The 16,538-nt window shown below is 36.0% G+C and overlaps 1 protein-coding gene across 1 annotated transcript; it reads left to right on the top strand.

Annotated features, from left to right (window-relative positions):
• The first annotated feature begins 1,036 nt into the window (after positions 1–1,036).
• Positions 1,037–8,862, top strand: LOC111989993 (putative nuclear RNA export factor SDE5). The gene is given in 13 exon segments (XM_065759577.1): positions 1,037–1,491; positions 2,157–2,737; positions 2,849–2,874; positions 4,110–4,187; positions 5,798–5,850; positions 6,034–6,101; positions 6,104–6,283; positions 7,004–7,086; positions 7,169–7,225; positions 7,499–7,566; positions 7,679–7,788; positions 7,870–7,940; positions 8,405–8,862. Coding segments are annotated over 12 exon segments (1,482 nt in total). The 5' UTR covers positions 1,037–1,491; positions 2,157–2,166; the 3' UTR covers positions 8,522–8,862.
• The last annotated feature ends 7,676 nt before the right edge of the window (positions 8,863–16,538 follow it).

Here is a 16,538-nt window from a genome sequence, read left to right as displayed (position 1 = left end):
AAAAAAAAATAAAAATTTTGGTATACCATCCACTTCCAATAATTTGATAGATTTGAAAAAACTCAAGGGGTGTTGTTCAATGGTAGGAAGCCCTCGTTGCCCCCATCACATGTGCTTGTATGAGTTGTGAGATTCAAGTAGTGGCAAGCCTCATTGTTGCTTGAGTGGTATTTGTGGTATTATCTATTATCGCGTCACAGGGTGTGGGGTTAGTAATTTCACACCAAACCCCCCTTTTATTTAAAACACACACACACACTTTACATTTTCCCCCCTACCATTTCCCCTTACTCGATGCACCTAAAGCTATCTTCCACAATTATCCATACACATGGTATCTTACCATTTAACTTTCTTTTTTTTAATTTTTTTTTGAGAGAGTTTCGACCTATGATGTCTGCTCTAGATAATACTTTTTATCATCAAATCAAGACACCAATTGGTTTTTGGTGTAGGGGTGTAGGCGGGGATTGAACCCCAGGTCTCTTATTCAATCATCAAAGATTCTACCAATTGAGTTAATTGGAACCTACTTCTTTTTTTCAGTTCTCAATCTAGAAATATATTAACTTTCTTCTCTTACTCTCTCATTATTTCAACAACACATTCAAACCAAGTAAGGAATAGCTACTCTCTCCCTCTCATCTTTATTCTTTCCTTGCCTCTCTCTCCAATCTCTCATTCCTTCCTTGATCTACCATGCAATAGTTGGATTAGAAAGATAAGGAATTTGACACTCTACTCTCCCTCAATCTAAACAGACTATAAAAGTCTTTTCACCATTATTTTATTTTGTATTTTTTTTGGTGATAGGGATATTATTTAAACAAGAAAACAAGCCTGCCATAACTGTGTATTTATCTTTTATTTATAGCTAAATAGGCATGGAAAATAAGCTAAGCCTAAGCCTACTTACTAAAAAAAAGAGAAGTTAAGCCTAACACTAATTTTGCATTGAAATAGTTTCTAAAAAATTTTGCACTGAAATAACGCTATTACCCCTATCTCCTACTTCTCAACTTAAGTCCCACTCTCAGGTCTCAATTTGGGAAACTTATAAAAGAAGGGGAAAGCGGAAAGCAGCGGGGAGTGGGTGAGAGTGAGAGAGATAATATCTCAAATTCTTACATTTATTTTCCCACAACCAATAAAGCAAATTGCGTGATTGATTTGTGAAATTGAGAGAGGCGCCAAAAGCACCTCTCTATTTCTTTAAACAAAAACCCACTCATCATTCATTTGTTTCATTCATCAATTATTCATTTTTTTTTTTTTTTTTTTTTTTTTTTTTCCATTTTCCCCCTTATAAATATATCACAAACCTCATGACCTGACTCTCAGCTCTCACATTCATTACCAACAAGTAATCTCTCTCTCTCTCTCTCATACTGTACTTCAGTGTAACCAAGAGTTTTGAAATTCATAAGAAAACTCCGATTATTGGATCACATTTTCTTTCAAACGCTGTCTTTGAACTCACAATTTGATCCGGTAAGTGAAGATTTTTGGTAGTTTGGATTCGATTACTATTGACTTTACTCCTTGTTTTGCTTCTCATTTTCAACTTGGGTTTTTAGTTCATTTTTATAATAAAACATAACCCAATATATATATATATAGATATAATATTGGTTGCTTTCTGCTAAGGTTCTATGACAATGCTTGATTAACGAAATGAAATAAATGCAAAAATGATAAATTTGAGAGTACATGTGATGTGGCCGGCCCCGAAATTTTTGGACTGTGTCTGTGTCTGTGTCTGCTAAGGTTCTTTGTTTTTTATTTTTTGTTGTTGTTGTTGTTATTGTTCGCTGTCCTATCTTTGGTTACTTTCTTTCATTTCATTATCTCCAGTCCACATGAATATATATATGCCCTTTGGATCATTATATATTTTTCTATTTATTACTTGATTAAAATCAAAGTGAAAGAAAGGTCACCATGTTTTGTCTGTTGCTTTGAGCAGTTAGCTTTGTATGTAAGTTATTGATGCTGCAGCTTTGCTTTTGTTTTTATTACTTTTCTATTAAGAGCTTCTATTTTGAACCTTTCAACTGTGGCTTATGTCTACCAGTTCAAACATAACGTATCAAAGCATACTTTTGCCTTCTGTATTTTTACGTTGTTTTTTTTTTTTTCCCTCTTTTGCTGTGAAGGGTTACTGATATGGAAGCATCTGGTTCAAATGTACCAAAATACGATGGTGAGGAACAAGTGTTGAAGGGTTTGCTTGATGCATTTGGTCCTACATTTTCTCTTGATGATATAGCTACTGCATATTGCAAGGCAGGCCGGAATGCAGATTTGGCTGGTGAGATTTTGTATGACATGCAGGGAAGCACCTCTAGCGCAGCTACTTACGCATCTAACGGTGAGGCGAAGGGTGATGAATCTCCTAAATCATCCTGTGGTAACTTTTCTGAGAAGTCGGATAAAGCGACTGGAAGAAATTCCAGAGCTTCAAAGCCAAAATCTCGTCCAGTTTGTGCAGGCATGGTTTCGAGCATACTTGGTAAAGATTATATCAAGTCCACACCACCAGTAAATGGATCTTATATGGGGAGGAAACCGCTCAAACTGGACTCGAAGGTGATGCCAATGTCTGAACTTTGGGAAATTGAAGCTAAGTCATGCTCTCCAAAGTATGATTGCTTACACCAAGAAATGGAAGATTTTCTTTTCAAAATGCTTGGCGATGGGTTCCAGCTGGATAGGGATGTGATTCGACAAGTTCTTGGTAGACTATTCATTCTGTCTAATAGTGTAATTAATTGATGTTAATTGGAAATAGTGATGTTCCTACTGTGTTTTACATAGCCACTAACCAGGCTTCATAATGAATATGCAGATAATTGTGGATTTGATATGCAGCAGGTATGCATGTTGTCCTGTTTATATTGCTTTCACTTAAGAAATATCCATTCTTTGGTAAATTGTGATTCTGTGATGCCACATCTCAATAACGATTTATTAGAATGAACTATCTTGCTTTTGGAGGGCTTTATAGAGTTGGTTGACAATTATTTGCTGCTTCTTTCCTCTTTGAAAAATTAATGTTAAAGCGTGTCTTATTTTACCTTCTAATCTTGCTGATATTGTTGGCAGTTTAAGGATAATTGAACTGGATAGACTAGATAGACCGAGAAGGTCCAAGGGCTCCATGGTGACCCCGGTGAGCCAAAGGCCTGAAAAAAATCTATGCAGAACCAAGAGCCACAGAGCTTAGGCCTTTTTAAGGAACTGCTCAATTCTCTTAAGATCCTTGTATAGCATATGATACAGATAGAGCCCCCAGTTTATCTATGGCCTTTTATGGAATACCAGGCATGAATTAAAAAGAGAGACTACTAGACTAGTTGTTATTTAAAAAGTAAGAGGGGTTTTCGTTTTGTTAGGTAAAGGAGATAAGTATCCCTGTAAGAGTAACTGTTGCTTGTGATTCTATGTCAAATGAAGACTGCTGGACAAGAAGTTCTCTCTGCACTAGAAGAGATAATTTAAGAAATGGGAGCTTGAACAACACCCCCCCCCCCCCCCTAAAATTGGGGGGCTAGAGGGAGTCCAAACCCCTCCAAACTCCTCCAAACCCCTCCCCCTCATTCTTTAAAAAACTTCCAAACAAGATAATTGCATTACTCTCTCTCCCTCTACACTACTCCCCCTCCTTTTTTAAACATCCAAACATGCCATTAATCTTGTTTGGCTTCATATTAATTCACCTATGCTTTGAAAATGTTTTCTATGTAATCAAGGAAGCTTGGCATCATCATTTTACCTTTCTATATGTATTAGCTTTTAGTATTAATAAGGACTATGGCTTATAAAGTATCAATAAGGACTACAATTTATATTTTTCCTTTTAAAACAATGCATGTTTATATTCTCTCTGCTAATACCTGACAGTTATATATCCTTGACACTTGACAGAGTGTCATTTGAAGTAAATAGATAGTGAATTAATTTTCCTGGGAAAATACATGTTGTTTCTAACTTTCTTTAATGACATATATGCCATTTTCTCATCTGCATGTTATTGCTATGATATGTTTAAGATAAAAACTAAAAAGCATCTCTAAACTACAATTTCTGTTTTTCCTCTAACCATTCAGAGCATGGAGAAACTACTTGATCTAGCTGCAGTGACTGTAGGCAAAAAGAACAATTTTGTTGGTGAATGTACTGAAAAGGTTAGTGCGATTGCCAATATTTTTAGAATTCAGTGGCCAATTAGATTTTATATGCCTCCTTTTTATAAATAGAAATTCATGGAATGCTTTAAGGATCCATTCTAATATTTTATAAGAAACTGGCTAATCTTTTATAAGCTTATAAGATTCAGAGGCATGAGAAATTCATGAAGTGATTTGATAATGAAATGATCTGAAATTAAATTTGATTATGCATTTCTTTAGCCATAGGGATTTCAACTTGATTGCCAATGAACTCTAGCTCAAATGGTACCTCCTCCCCCTCCCTTTTTTTTTGATAAGTAAAGAAAATGAACTCAACAGGTGCTTGTGTAACTTTCCAATTAAAAAAGAAAATAAATCTTGAGCAATACTTATCATTTGACTTTGATTTATGCAAAGTGAACTTAATGTAAATATTTACTCTGCAGAGGTTGAAAATTCTTCATTTTTGCATACTGTGTTGATTTTATAGTGTAATTGGTCTGTTCATCTCAATATTATCCTTGATAATGAGAGAAAAGATGATGACTATTATATTCATGAAAAAAAATAAAACTTTACCGGTGGGAGATTGGACTTTGGCGGGCATATGACCTAGTGAACTCCCCCCCCCCCCTCTCTCTCTCTATCCCAGTTTTTTTTTTTTTTGGGTTTTACCGAAATGGTTGTCCCTCTTATGAACTCTGTCTATTCCCTCTCTACCTTTGAATCTCATGCCTTTCTGTATTTTGACTGGTTGGTTTTTTATATATTGAGAAACTATTAAACATGTTTTGACATTGTAAAATGCTATAATTTATTGCTTTTTAATTGTGAGCGTGGCTGAAAGTTAGATAGGTTTTTTTCCTTTGTGGCAACACAGCATTAATTGTAGGAGAAAGCTTTTGCTATTATATATAGTATATGATATGATATCTGATGGAATTATGGATATGTGAATTAGGGAAGAAACAAGTTCTATAAACTACAAGTTTTTCATTGGATGTAATTTTTGGTTGGACATGACTTAGCTATAATCTTGGTTGGAATATATAGGTGTATCATTTGGCTAGTTGAAATGTCAGATTATGCTGAAGAGGCTGTTTATTTTCATTGTTTGAGGATCAGTGGAAAGAGACACTCAGTCCTTATTTTCGAGGGGCGTGTGTTCATTTTCTATGTTTTAGGTAATTATAAAGAGTGTAACTGCTGCATCTTTGAACACGAATCTTTGTGAAAAGACATGGAATCATCAACTGCCATTCTGGCCTTATTTTTTTTGTCTTGTTTTGCAGTGTAATTGTTTAAGAATAGGTATTTTTGCTTGTCCTGTTTGTTGCAATAAGTATTTTAATGATGTATCCCATAAAACATACATTTCCTTCTTTTTATTTGTATACAATTTTCCTGCATTGCCTTACATTGACTAACACTTTTGCTTAATTTAAAATGAAATAGAACTGCCCTAGGTGTTCTCTCTTGGGTGGAAAACAGTGGGGTTTGGTAGGTCTTCAATTCAAATATTTGCCTTTATGTAAAAAGAAAAGAAAAATGTATTTGCTATTAAGTTAGCAATTTATTGTAGTTTGATATTTTTTTTTTCTTTCTCCTTTGAGTTTATCTTTCAGTTTAGGGACGTGAGTCCAGAAGTGGAAGTACTTTCACATCAAAGAAAGCTACAGTATGTAAATCATCCTGGACGGTTTGATTGTTTCCGTTACATCCCTTTTATAGTAGCTAGTGAACATACTGTTTTGGTATTAATATTATTACTTCATTTTTAAAGGGAAGTGGGGGAGGTTTTTTAGGTAATTCACACATTCTATTCTAGGTCTTTTCTTAAACTTTGTTTGCATTCATGCAGAAATGGAAATAGAATTTCATCTAAAAATGGAATAGAACCACCTGGACAACTTAGAGAGAGAAATGATCTCCAAAGGAAGTTTTGGTTGCCTTATTTAATGCTCCAGAGAGATCTAATGAATTAGTTCGTAGAACAACAAATGCAGCAAAGAGATCTGAAGCATCATGGCGACTGGTGGATGGACCTCCAATGGACTTTCTTGTAGATCACAAGAAAACTGTGACATACTTACGGAGAGATCATGAAGATGGTATGCACTATGTTTTCTGGGAACTTGATGCCCTGAGTATATTGTATGGAGCTTGTAGAAGGTCCAGAACATTTAGAAACAGACGCTCTAAAAACTAATAGAGCTGATGTTCTACCTGTTAATGGACTTGTGTGCTTGCTCACTGTGGTCTTGGTTGGTATATTTTCCTGTATTAATGAAAATAAATTGTCAAGTTCTTTCTGTAGATGTTCCTTTCACATGAGCTCTGATTAGAAATACTGGCAGGTTTATGTGATCTCTTGAATGATGCTGAAATAATTGTGGATTATCTTTCTATGTTAGAATACATTATCACTAATTATCAAGAAAAAGAAATTGAATAAGGTTACACACTGACCTCCGATGTGGCCTTAGATTTTTATTTTTCTGTGGCTTTGTTGCTTCAGTTAGATTATATGTCACATATACATTCTCACAAAGCTAGGCTCTTGTGCTGAATCATTTGTCTGTCAACCTTTAAAGGGAATGATCTTACGGGTTTCTAGTTTATATGTCTTGGGAAAAAGGTGGCATTGGTTTGTAAGTAGAAGGCCATAAAAACAAGTCTATTCTGTCATCTGGGCATATACATGATTTTGCGTAAATCTATAAATATCAGTTGTTTAGATGTTGCATAGCTCAGTTATTTTCTAAATTTATGTTTACGTCTTTTCTGAGTTTGAATTACATTCAATACTTAGAGGTTGCTATGAATTGTAGATGTGGATGAAGAGGAAAACTACCAGATTCTTCGTAAATCTGTCCAGGAGTATAGGGGTGTCATGACAGAATATTATAAAGCTGTAGGTCACCTTTTACATTTTCCTGTTTATGCTCTCTATCCAGTTTTCTTCACTATAAATTAAGGGTATCATTCCTTGTCAGGCTGTTGATGCATTTGCCAAGGGGGATCACGTTCGAGCAGAAAAACTTTTAGAACAGGTAAGAATTCCATATTACTGTCACTATGTCATATATGTGTTTGGGTGAGGCTTAAGCAACGGTGTTTGATTTGTCTTAGTTCATCCAGTCTCTTGTGACTTAAAACACTGTCACAAATTGATTTTATTTCACACTGCTCTTCATTATGGCTTATATTGAACCATTCATATACACGAAGATGTTTCAGATATGTGTCTTCCATCTGAAATAAAAAATGAGAATTTTAAACAGGATTTTAAATAGTTTTTATTGTGAATGCTCCTGGAATGGCAGGGACATTTTTTTCACAAAAAGGTTCGTGAAGCAGATGAAGAATCCAGTAAAAAGATTTTAGAATCTAGGTGATTGTCTTTTTATTTAGGCTGTGTTTTTTTTTTTTTTCCTATCATTTGTTTGGGATGGGGGGTTTCATAAGCATCCATATGATAGTGTTCTTTTTGTTTTGTTCATTAGCAGAAATGTGGATTCACAAGATGAAATTTTGCTTGACTTGCATGACCATGGTGCCAAGGAGGCGTTACGTCTTCTGAAGTGTCATATTTCTTCATTTTCACGCATCCCATGTAAGTAATTGTTCTCAGTCATAACTCACTAGAGAATTGTTTTACATTGCCTGGAATGATTTGCGTTGTCTTTCCTTTCAGCTATCAAGGACCTTAAAGTCGTCATTGAGACAAATGACGAAGATTTCACAAAAGGGTCTCGTAGACGTCAGGTGAGATTGGTTGATTTGTTTAATCTTAGTTCATCTTAGTGGAGATAGTGCTTCTCCAATTAGTAACTGTCTTGGGCTAATGTAATGATGTGAAAAGCAAGTTTTGAATCTGACAAATTCAAATGGAAGTTCGGAATGATGATTGAACTGTCCAGCATTAGAATATTGCTTTTGAACCCTATTTTTTCTGTCGTTCACCTTTTTTCATGCTAGGCTACTCCCTAGAACAAAGTCACCTCCTCAATCTTATTAAACTCACGCATAAGTATATATTTTAATGCTAGTCATATAATTCAACTTGTGTTTAAAATATAATAAACTGCATGTTTTCGAATCTTGAAGCACCTTGAATCCTCCTTTAAGAAAAATTATTCTGTGCTATCTATCTATTTCATCGTTCTCATTCCTGGGCCTTGTGCTTTCATTGCAATATTTGGTAAATATATTTGATTTTTTTTTTATAGGTTTTGAAGCTATTGGAGAGGGAATCAATTAAGTGGACTGAAGAAGGAAATGTTGGAGTGATACTAATCCACTTAGATAATATCAACCGAAAACAATTGAGTTTTGTCAAAAAGTAATATGCATTATAGAATCAAGTTGATTTCTCACAAACTATCAATTGATACAAAAAATTATTATCAATTAAGAAGCACTAGAAAGGTTAAATTATGAGAAATTTTGGTACATTTTGAAGGCTTTAGAAGTTTATTGCCGACTAGTTCTTCATGTCGTATTTTGTCTCTGTTGTATTTAAACTGAAGGAATTGAATTTGAAGAAGCAAAAGAACCTGATAAGTAAGCACGAACGATCTTTAGGAGGGTAGGACACAATGACTCGAGAAAAAGTTTTGAAATGTAATGACTTTGTTTCAATGTGTTTTTCAGGATTATTTAATATATCATTTTACCTTTCTGCTCTCTTTATTGTTTATAGTTTTTTATTTATTTATTATTATTCTCATTTAATTACCACATTTATTTAAGATAAAGGGAATAAAGAATTTCAACCATATTTGATAATGTTTAATGTCTTCAGTCTTCACTCTTTGTAAGAGTTGCTTTTGTTTTGTTCGGTAAGTAAATGATTGGGGAATGAAATGAGGTGGTGTTTTGGTACGGGGTAATGTTTTAGAATTTTTGGAATGTTAAAAAATCCCTTCATCTAATTTCCTTATATGTAACCGTAACTTTTGACTTTTTGTTGAAATTTTTAGGGCTTATTATATCATTATTATCAACTATATATAATATAAAACTGAAGATTAAAAAAATAAGTTAAAATTTTTTTAATTAAACCTCAGTGTTAGAAAAAAGAAAAAAAAAAGAAAAAAAANTCAATCTTATTAAACTCACGCATAAGTATATATTTTAATGCTAGTCATATAATTCAACTTGTGTTTAAAATATAATAAACTGCATGTTTTCGAATCTTGAAGCACCTTGAATCCTCCTTTAAGAAAAATTATTCTGTGCTATCTATCTATTTCATCGTTCTCATTCCTGGGCCTTGTGCTTTCATTGCAATATTTGGTAAATATATTTGATTTTTTTTTGATAGGTTTTGAAGCTATTGGAGAGGGAATCAATTAAGTGGACTGAAGAAGGAAATGTTGGAGTGATACTAATCCACTTAGATAATATCAACCGAAAACAATTGAGTTTTGTCAAAAAGTAATATGCATTATAGAATCAAGTTGATTTCTCACAAACTATCAATTGATACAAAAAATTATTATCAATTAAGAAGCACTAGAAAGGTTAAATTATGAGAAATTTTGGTACATTTTGAAGGCTTTAGAAGTTTATTGCCGACTAGTTCTTCATGTCGTATTTTGTCTCTGTTGTATTTAAACTGAAGGAATTGAATTTGAAGAAGCAAAAGAACCTGATAAGTAAGCACGAACGATCTTTAGGAGGGTAGGACACAATGACTCGAGAAAAAGTTTTGAAATGTAATGACTTTGTTTCAATGTGTTTTTCAGGATTATTTAATATATCATTTTACCTTTCTGCTCTCTTTATTGTTTATAGTTTTTTATTTATTTATTATTATTCTCATTTAATTACCACATTTATTTAAGATAAAGGGAATAAAGAATTTCAACCATATTTGATAATGTTTAATGTCTTCAGTCTTCACTCTTTGTAAGAGTTGCTTTTGTTTTGTTCGGTAAGTAAATGATTGGGGAATGAAATGAGGTGGTGTTTTGGTACGGGGTAATGTTTTAGAATTTTTGGAAGTGTTAAAAAATCCCTTGACATCTAATTTCCTTATATGTAACCGTAACTTTTGACTTTTTGTTGAAATTTTTAGGGCTTATTATATCATTATTATCAACTATATATAATATAAAACTGAAGATTAAAAAAATAAGTATAAATTTTTTAATTAAACCTCATGTTAGAATTGAAAAAAAGAAAGAAAAAAAAAGAGACTCACTTTAGGTTTCAAAAAGAAAAAGAAAGACTCGTGTAAAAATAAAAAATAAAAACTTAATATTATCTATATATAATATAAAACCACCGAAGATTAAAAAATAATTATAATTTTTTTTAATTAGACCTCACGATAGAATTTAAGAAAAAAAAAACTCACTTTAGGTTTCAAAAAAAAAAAAAACTTTAGGATTTAGAGAGAGAGAGAGAGAGAGAGAGTCCTGTTAGGACTTTCTCTTCCCTCCTCAAACCCTAAACTAAATTTCACTTTAGGATTCAAAAAAAAAAAAAAAAAAATGAAGAAGAAGAAGAAGAAGAAGAAGAAGAGAGACTCACGTTAAAAAAAAAAAAAAAATGTAAGGATTGAGAAAAAAAGAGAGAGAGACTCTTGTTAGGACTCTCTTCCCTCCTAGCAATTATCACCTCGAAACCTTAAACTTAACTTGGCAAAGCAACATTCTTTCTTTTTTATTTGCTTTCATATGTGCTTGAGATTTTCTTTCTATCTTATTCTTTTGTTATGTTTAGAATTGATTTCTTTTGAGTATTTGGGTTAATCTCCATATTTTGACAGTGTTTTTTGTGGGTTTGGTTTTTGGGTTGAAATTTCACAGCAACCCTTTTGATTGTTGTAGTTGATTTGTAGCAGCTTCACATAAAAATACCAATAAGAAATTTAATTATTGGTGCAAGAGACTTTGCTTGGTTACAAAACCCAAAGGCGCACAAGAATCACAACAAGATCTCTTTCTTATGTAGGAGGAGGTTAGAGTTTCAAAAAAAAAAAATCATACGAAGCATTCTAGGGTTAGGGTTTTCTTTCTCTACCACCTTATTTATATAGGAGATTAATGAGCATTTTAAATGAGCTCTCCTATTCCTGTTAGATTCATAAGCTCTCTTAGCATCACTTAACAAAATTCAAAGAAAAACTAACCACCGAAAAAAAAAAAAATCAGGTACTAAAAACAGTAAAAAGGTAAAAATAAAACAAATAAATTTCAACTAGCCATTGCTTAATTGTAAGGCACATATAAAATAAAAAAGTATTCGATATTTATTATACCATATAGCAATAGTTTTTAAAAAAAATAATTTTTTCTGTAAGTAACACAATGTGTATGATTTTAAAAATTGGATCAAACATAAAATTTGAATGGAAATTGGTTCTTAATTAGTTTTTTTGGTTTGAATAGGGTTGAACTCATATATGATGAATTAATAATTTCATAAATAATTTTGTTATAATTATAAAAGTAAAAACATAAATAAATGTATAATCGTTTTATAAGTAATGATAGTTATGAGAAATATATATAAAAAAAAAAAAATAAATAATAACTAGGTAATACAGTCAAGTCTGAATTTTACCCGGTGGCAATAATTCCTTCTCCCCCAAAAATTCCCAAACCCACAAACCACGAGCATAAGAGAGAGACCCAGCTTAGTTCACTCACTATGGCGATAACACTGACACCCTTAATAGAAGAAGAAGAAGAAGAAGAAGAAGAAATACACTTAGAGTTGGCTACATCTTATCCAATTCTTCTAGTGTTTGCGTATCAGCTTGTGCTTACTTGTTTGAATTTCCCTATATCCTAATTCCCTTCACTGCATTCATTTACATTACAGATTTACAGGTATTTCCATATTTCTCTCTCTCTGTTTAAGTGTTTAATGTTTATGTTTTGTCGGAAAAGAATTGTAATTTTGCAAAAACCAAATTGTATGTGTTGGGTCCAGTTTTTATTAAAACCAAAGACCGACCATACAATACATGCTCACATTGTCCTTGTCCGCTAAGCAAGAGGAATTCAGACCCAATGAATCAATCACCGCCTCTCTCTATAACTTTTTTTAACAATCTACTATCTACCCACAACTACTAAGCATACAAAATCCTTATATATATATATATATATTTTTTTTTTATAAAATTTTATGGCCACAAAATCCTTATATATTACAACCCTCTCACTATGTACACATTGTCTTCGAAGTGTTTGGTTTAGCTGTTTCCATAACTCAAAACTCAATTTCCATCACCCAATTCTCAAAATCCATGGGTTCCACTAGAATTCAAGTTGTTTGGATAAGTTCCCATAACTCAATTTTCACTCAAACTTATAAAATTGAGTTTGGGTGATGAAAATTGGAAACAAATTTTGGTTGTTTCTGAGAATTGAGTTAGGGTATCATTTTTGTAATTATCCGCAATATATGGGACCTACTTCTTTGTGTTGTACACATCAATTCATAATTGCATTTACACTCCCAATAGACTTGTTCCCTTTTTTTTTTTCTTTTTTTTCTTTTTGGCAAAGGAAATGTTCTCCTTCATTACCAGTGCTCTCTCCATTATCAAATCTAGTGCCGGCTAAAGCTATATGCCATTTAGGCCACCGCCTAAGGCCCCTAACTTGTAAGAGGCCTCCAATAGTAATATATATTATATAATGAAGGTGACAGATTGCGTATAGACGGAAGTATGGTGGACGGATTGAATAGCCATGTGCCATCCGATTTGTTCTTATGTGGTTTCCAAGAAACCCTAAGCTAAAAATACTTGCGGTACATGATTAGCCTTAGTTTATAGAGTCCCAATGCAAATAGAATTTGAGAAGGAAAAGAATTCTAGAATATGCGCGTATTAATGAAGATCTTCCTTATAAGGAACAGACTTGTTACACAAGTATGAGAAGTTCGACTCTACGCTACTATAAAAGCCCAAGGACCCTCAGAAAACAGAAACGCATAATTCCCCCCCCAACTCTGGCACTCTAGAGTTGTAGAAAGGTTTTTTTGACTTAACATTCAGAGGGTCTTTGGCTGGTACTACATCGATGCTCTCTTAAGGTTTTCTCTTTTCAATTGTGCTGGGACTATTTCGAGTGCGCGAGGGTCGTGTGACTCATTGGTGATTTTCTCGGCATCATCAGTTGGCACCGTCTGTAGGAATTTCCTTGCGATTTGTAAGCCATATTATCGCTTCCCGGAAAAAAGAGTTTCATGGTGCTCACTCGCTCGATGGCAACCACTAATAACATACAAGAAGAGAAACCACCCACAACTGCCCTTGAGAGACAGGTCCAAACTCTCGCAGCTACTGTGGAATACCTCACCAAACAAAACCATGATCTAGAAGAACAGCTGCGCCAGAAGAACGCAGCACTGAATAATCAAAGGGAAGACCAAGAAGGTACTAGTGCTGAACGGAGAGACCAAGAGGGGTCGGAAGGGAGTAATGCCCTAAGCAGGCTAGAAAGGCAGGACATGAGCCGTCCATCAACCACTGATACGACTCTGCCACACATTATGGCGGAGATGCAGATGATGAGAGAACGGATGGATTTTATGATGAACGCTCTCAAGGGACGAGTGTCGAGCGATCTCGATGACTTGGTCCACTGAACGGATTCGCCATTTACGGCACCCGTCACTTCCTTCCCTTTTCTGCCAAAATTTCGTATATCGCAGGTGGAAAACTACGACGGGAACAAAGATCCGCTGGATCACTTGGAATCTTTCAAGACCTTGATGCATCTTTAGGGGGTACCAGACGAAATCATGTGCAGAGCTTTCCCCACCACGTTAAAGGGCCCTACAAAGGTCTGGTTTAGCAGGCTGACGCCCAACTCGATCAGCACCTTCAAGGAGTTAAGCACCCAGTTCGCCTCGCACTTCATCAGCAGACACAGGTACAAAAAGTCCACCGCATGCTTGATGAATATCAAGCAGCGAGAGGATGAGATGCTGAGGTCTTACATAACCCGCTTTAACAAGGAGGCTCTCTCGATTGACGAAGCGGACGATAAGATACTCGTGGCTGCCTTCACAAACAAACTGAAAAAAGGGTGAGTTCCTGTTTTCCTTATACAAGAATGACCCCAAAACTATGTCGGATGTGCTGTACAGGGCAACGGAGTACATGAACGCAGAAGATGCGTTGCTGGCTCGAAAAGAGAGGCCCAAAAAGAGGGAAAGACAGGAAGATACACGACAGGACAGAGGACCAAAAAGGGGAAGGATCGGAGAACAACGGGAGGACAGGCGCAAACCCCTTACGGGGAAATTCATGAATTTCACCCCGCTTAATGCTTTAATCGACCAAGTCTTAATGCAAATGAAGGATGAAGGAGCCCTAACCTTTCTCGGCAAGCTAAAAGGAGATCCTAATAAGAGGCCTAGAGAAAAGTATTGCCGGTTTCACCGCGATCACGGCCACGACACATCAGACTGTTACGACCTGAAGCAACAGATCAAAGCCTTTATATGACAACGAAAGTTGCAAAGATTTGTCAATAAGGATCAGACAGACCAGTCGCAAGAGTAGGCCCCTCGGCGGCAGTATGAGTGGCCCAAGCCACCCATAGGGGACATAAGAATGATAGTAGGGGCATGGCGGCCACTGGGTCATCCAAAAAGGAAAACGTACTTGTGGATGGTTCAGAACGTTCAGCTAACCGGCTCCATGCCAAAAATACATCGGATGGAAAATCCCATCATTGGGTTCTCAGAAGAAGACGCCCAACGTCTTCACCACTCATATGACGATGCACTCGTGGTTAGCGTACGGGTAGGAGATTACAATATGTACGGAATTTTGGTTGATAACGGCAGCTCGGCGGACATTCTCTACTACCTAGCATTCCAAAAAATGTGGATAGATAAAGAACGATTGATTTCGACGGACGCTCCGCTTGTTGGATTTGGAGGAACACGGGTATTCCCCCTTAGGGCAGTCACATTATTCGTGATGGTGGGCGACTACCCCCAACAGATCACTAAGGACGTAACCTTCCTTGTGGTCGACTACTCGTTCGCTTACAATGCTATCATAGGACGGCCCACCCTCAACTCATGGAAGGTAGTAACCTCGACCTACCACTTGATGATCAAATTCCCTACGGATCATAGAGTAGGAGAGTTGTGCAGAAATCAGGTGGCAATGCGTGAATGTTACATAGCGATGATGGAGATGGATGACCACCTCCAAGCCATGAATATAGAAGAGCATCGGATGATAACAGAACTCGTGGAGGAGCTTAAAGAGATACCCCTCGACGACTCCAGAAATGACCGAACAACAAGGATCGGTACCCTTGCCAGCCCGATGGTTCGCTAAGTGCTGACAACTTTCCTTAGGGATAACTAGGACGTATTTGCCTGGAGCCATGAGGATATGCCAGGGATAGATCCGTCTGTTATGGAACACAAGTTAAATGTGTCATTTGCCTTCACACCTGTCCGACAGAAGAAAAGGGTATTCACCCCTGAGCGGGACCAAGCTATAGCGGAGGAAGTCCGTAAGCTACAAGAAGCTAACTTCATTAGGCAAGTCTACTACCCCGACTGGTTGGCAAATGTGGTAATGGTCAAAAAAGCCAGCGGCAAGTGGAAGATGTGCGTAGACTTCACCGACCTAAACAAAGCGTGTTCGAAAGATAGTTATCCCCTCCTACAGGTTGACATCCTTGTAGACTCCACGACACAACACCAGTTGCTAAGCTTCATGGATGTCTTTTCAGGCTACAACCAGATTAGAATGGACAAAGCCGATCAGGAGAAAGCTTTGTTTGTCACCAACTAGGGTCTCTTCTGCTATAGAGTAATGCCCTTCGGCCTTAAAAACGCAGGCGCAACGTATCAGAGGCTCATGAACAAGATGTTCGCATAGCAAATTGGGAGAAATGTTCAAGTCTATATTGATGACATGTTGGTGAAAAGCCGAAGGGAGGAAGATCATTTAACAGACCTCAAGGAAACATTGGACACCCTTCGCTCCTACAACATAAAACTCAACCCAGGCAAGTGTGCTTTCGGAGTGACGGCAGGAAAGTTCCTAGGGTTCATGGTGTCTTAAAGGGGTATAGAGGCCAACCCAGACAAGATCTGTACCATAATCGAGATGGCACCCCCAAAGAATGTCAAAGAAGTCCAAAGCCTCAACGGCAAGATAGCGGCACTAAACAGATTTGTGTCTAGGGCTACGGATAAGTGTCTGTCATTATTTTGCATGCTAAAGAAGTCTTTTGAATGGACGGCCGAGTGTTAGCAAGCATTTGAAGCTCTAAAGGCCTACCTCTCATCCCCTTCGTTGCTCAGTCCTTCCCAACTTGGGGAAGAGATGTTCCTTTACCTAGCAGTATCTGCAGTGGC

This window comes from Quercus suber, unplaced genomic scaffold, assembly GCF_002906115.3.
Source record: "Quercus suber isolate HL8 unplaced genomic scaffold, Cork oak 2.0 scaffold_333, whole genome shotgun sequence".
Taxonomy (NCBI): Eukaryota; Viridiplantae; Streptophyta; class Magnoliopsida; order Fagales; family Fagaceae; genus Quercus; species Quercus suber.
This window is presented reverse-complemented; position numbering and strand designations above follow the sequence as displayed.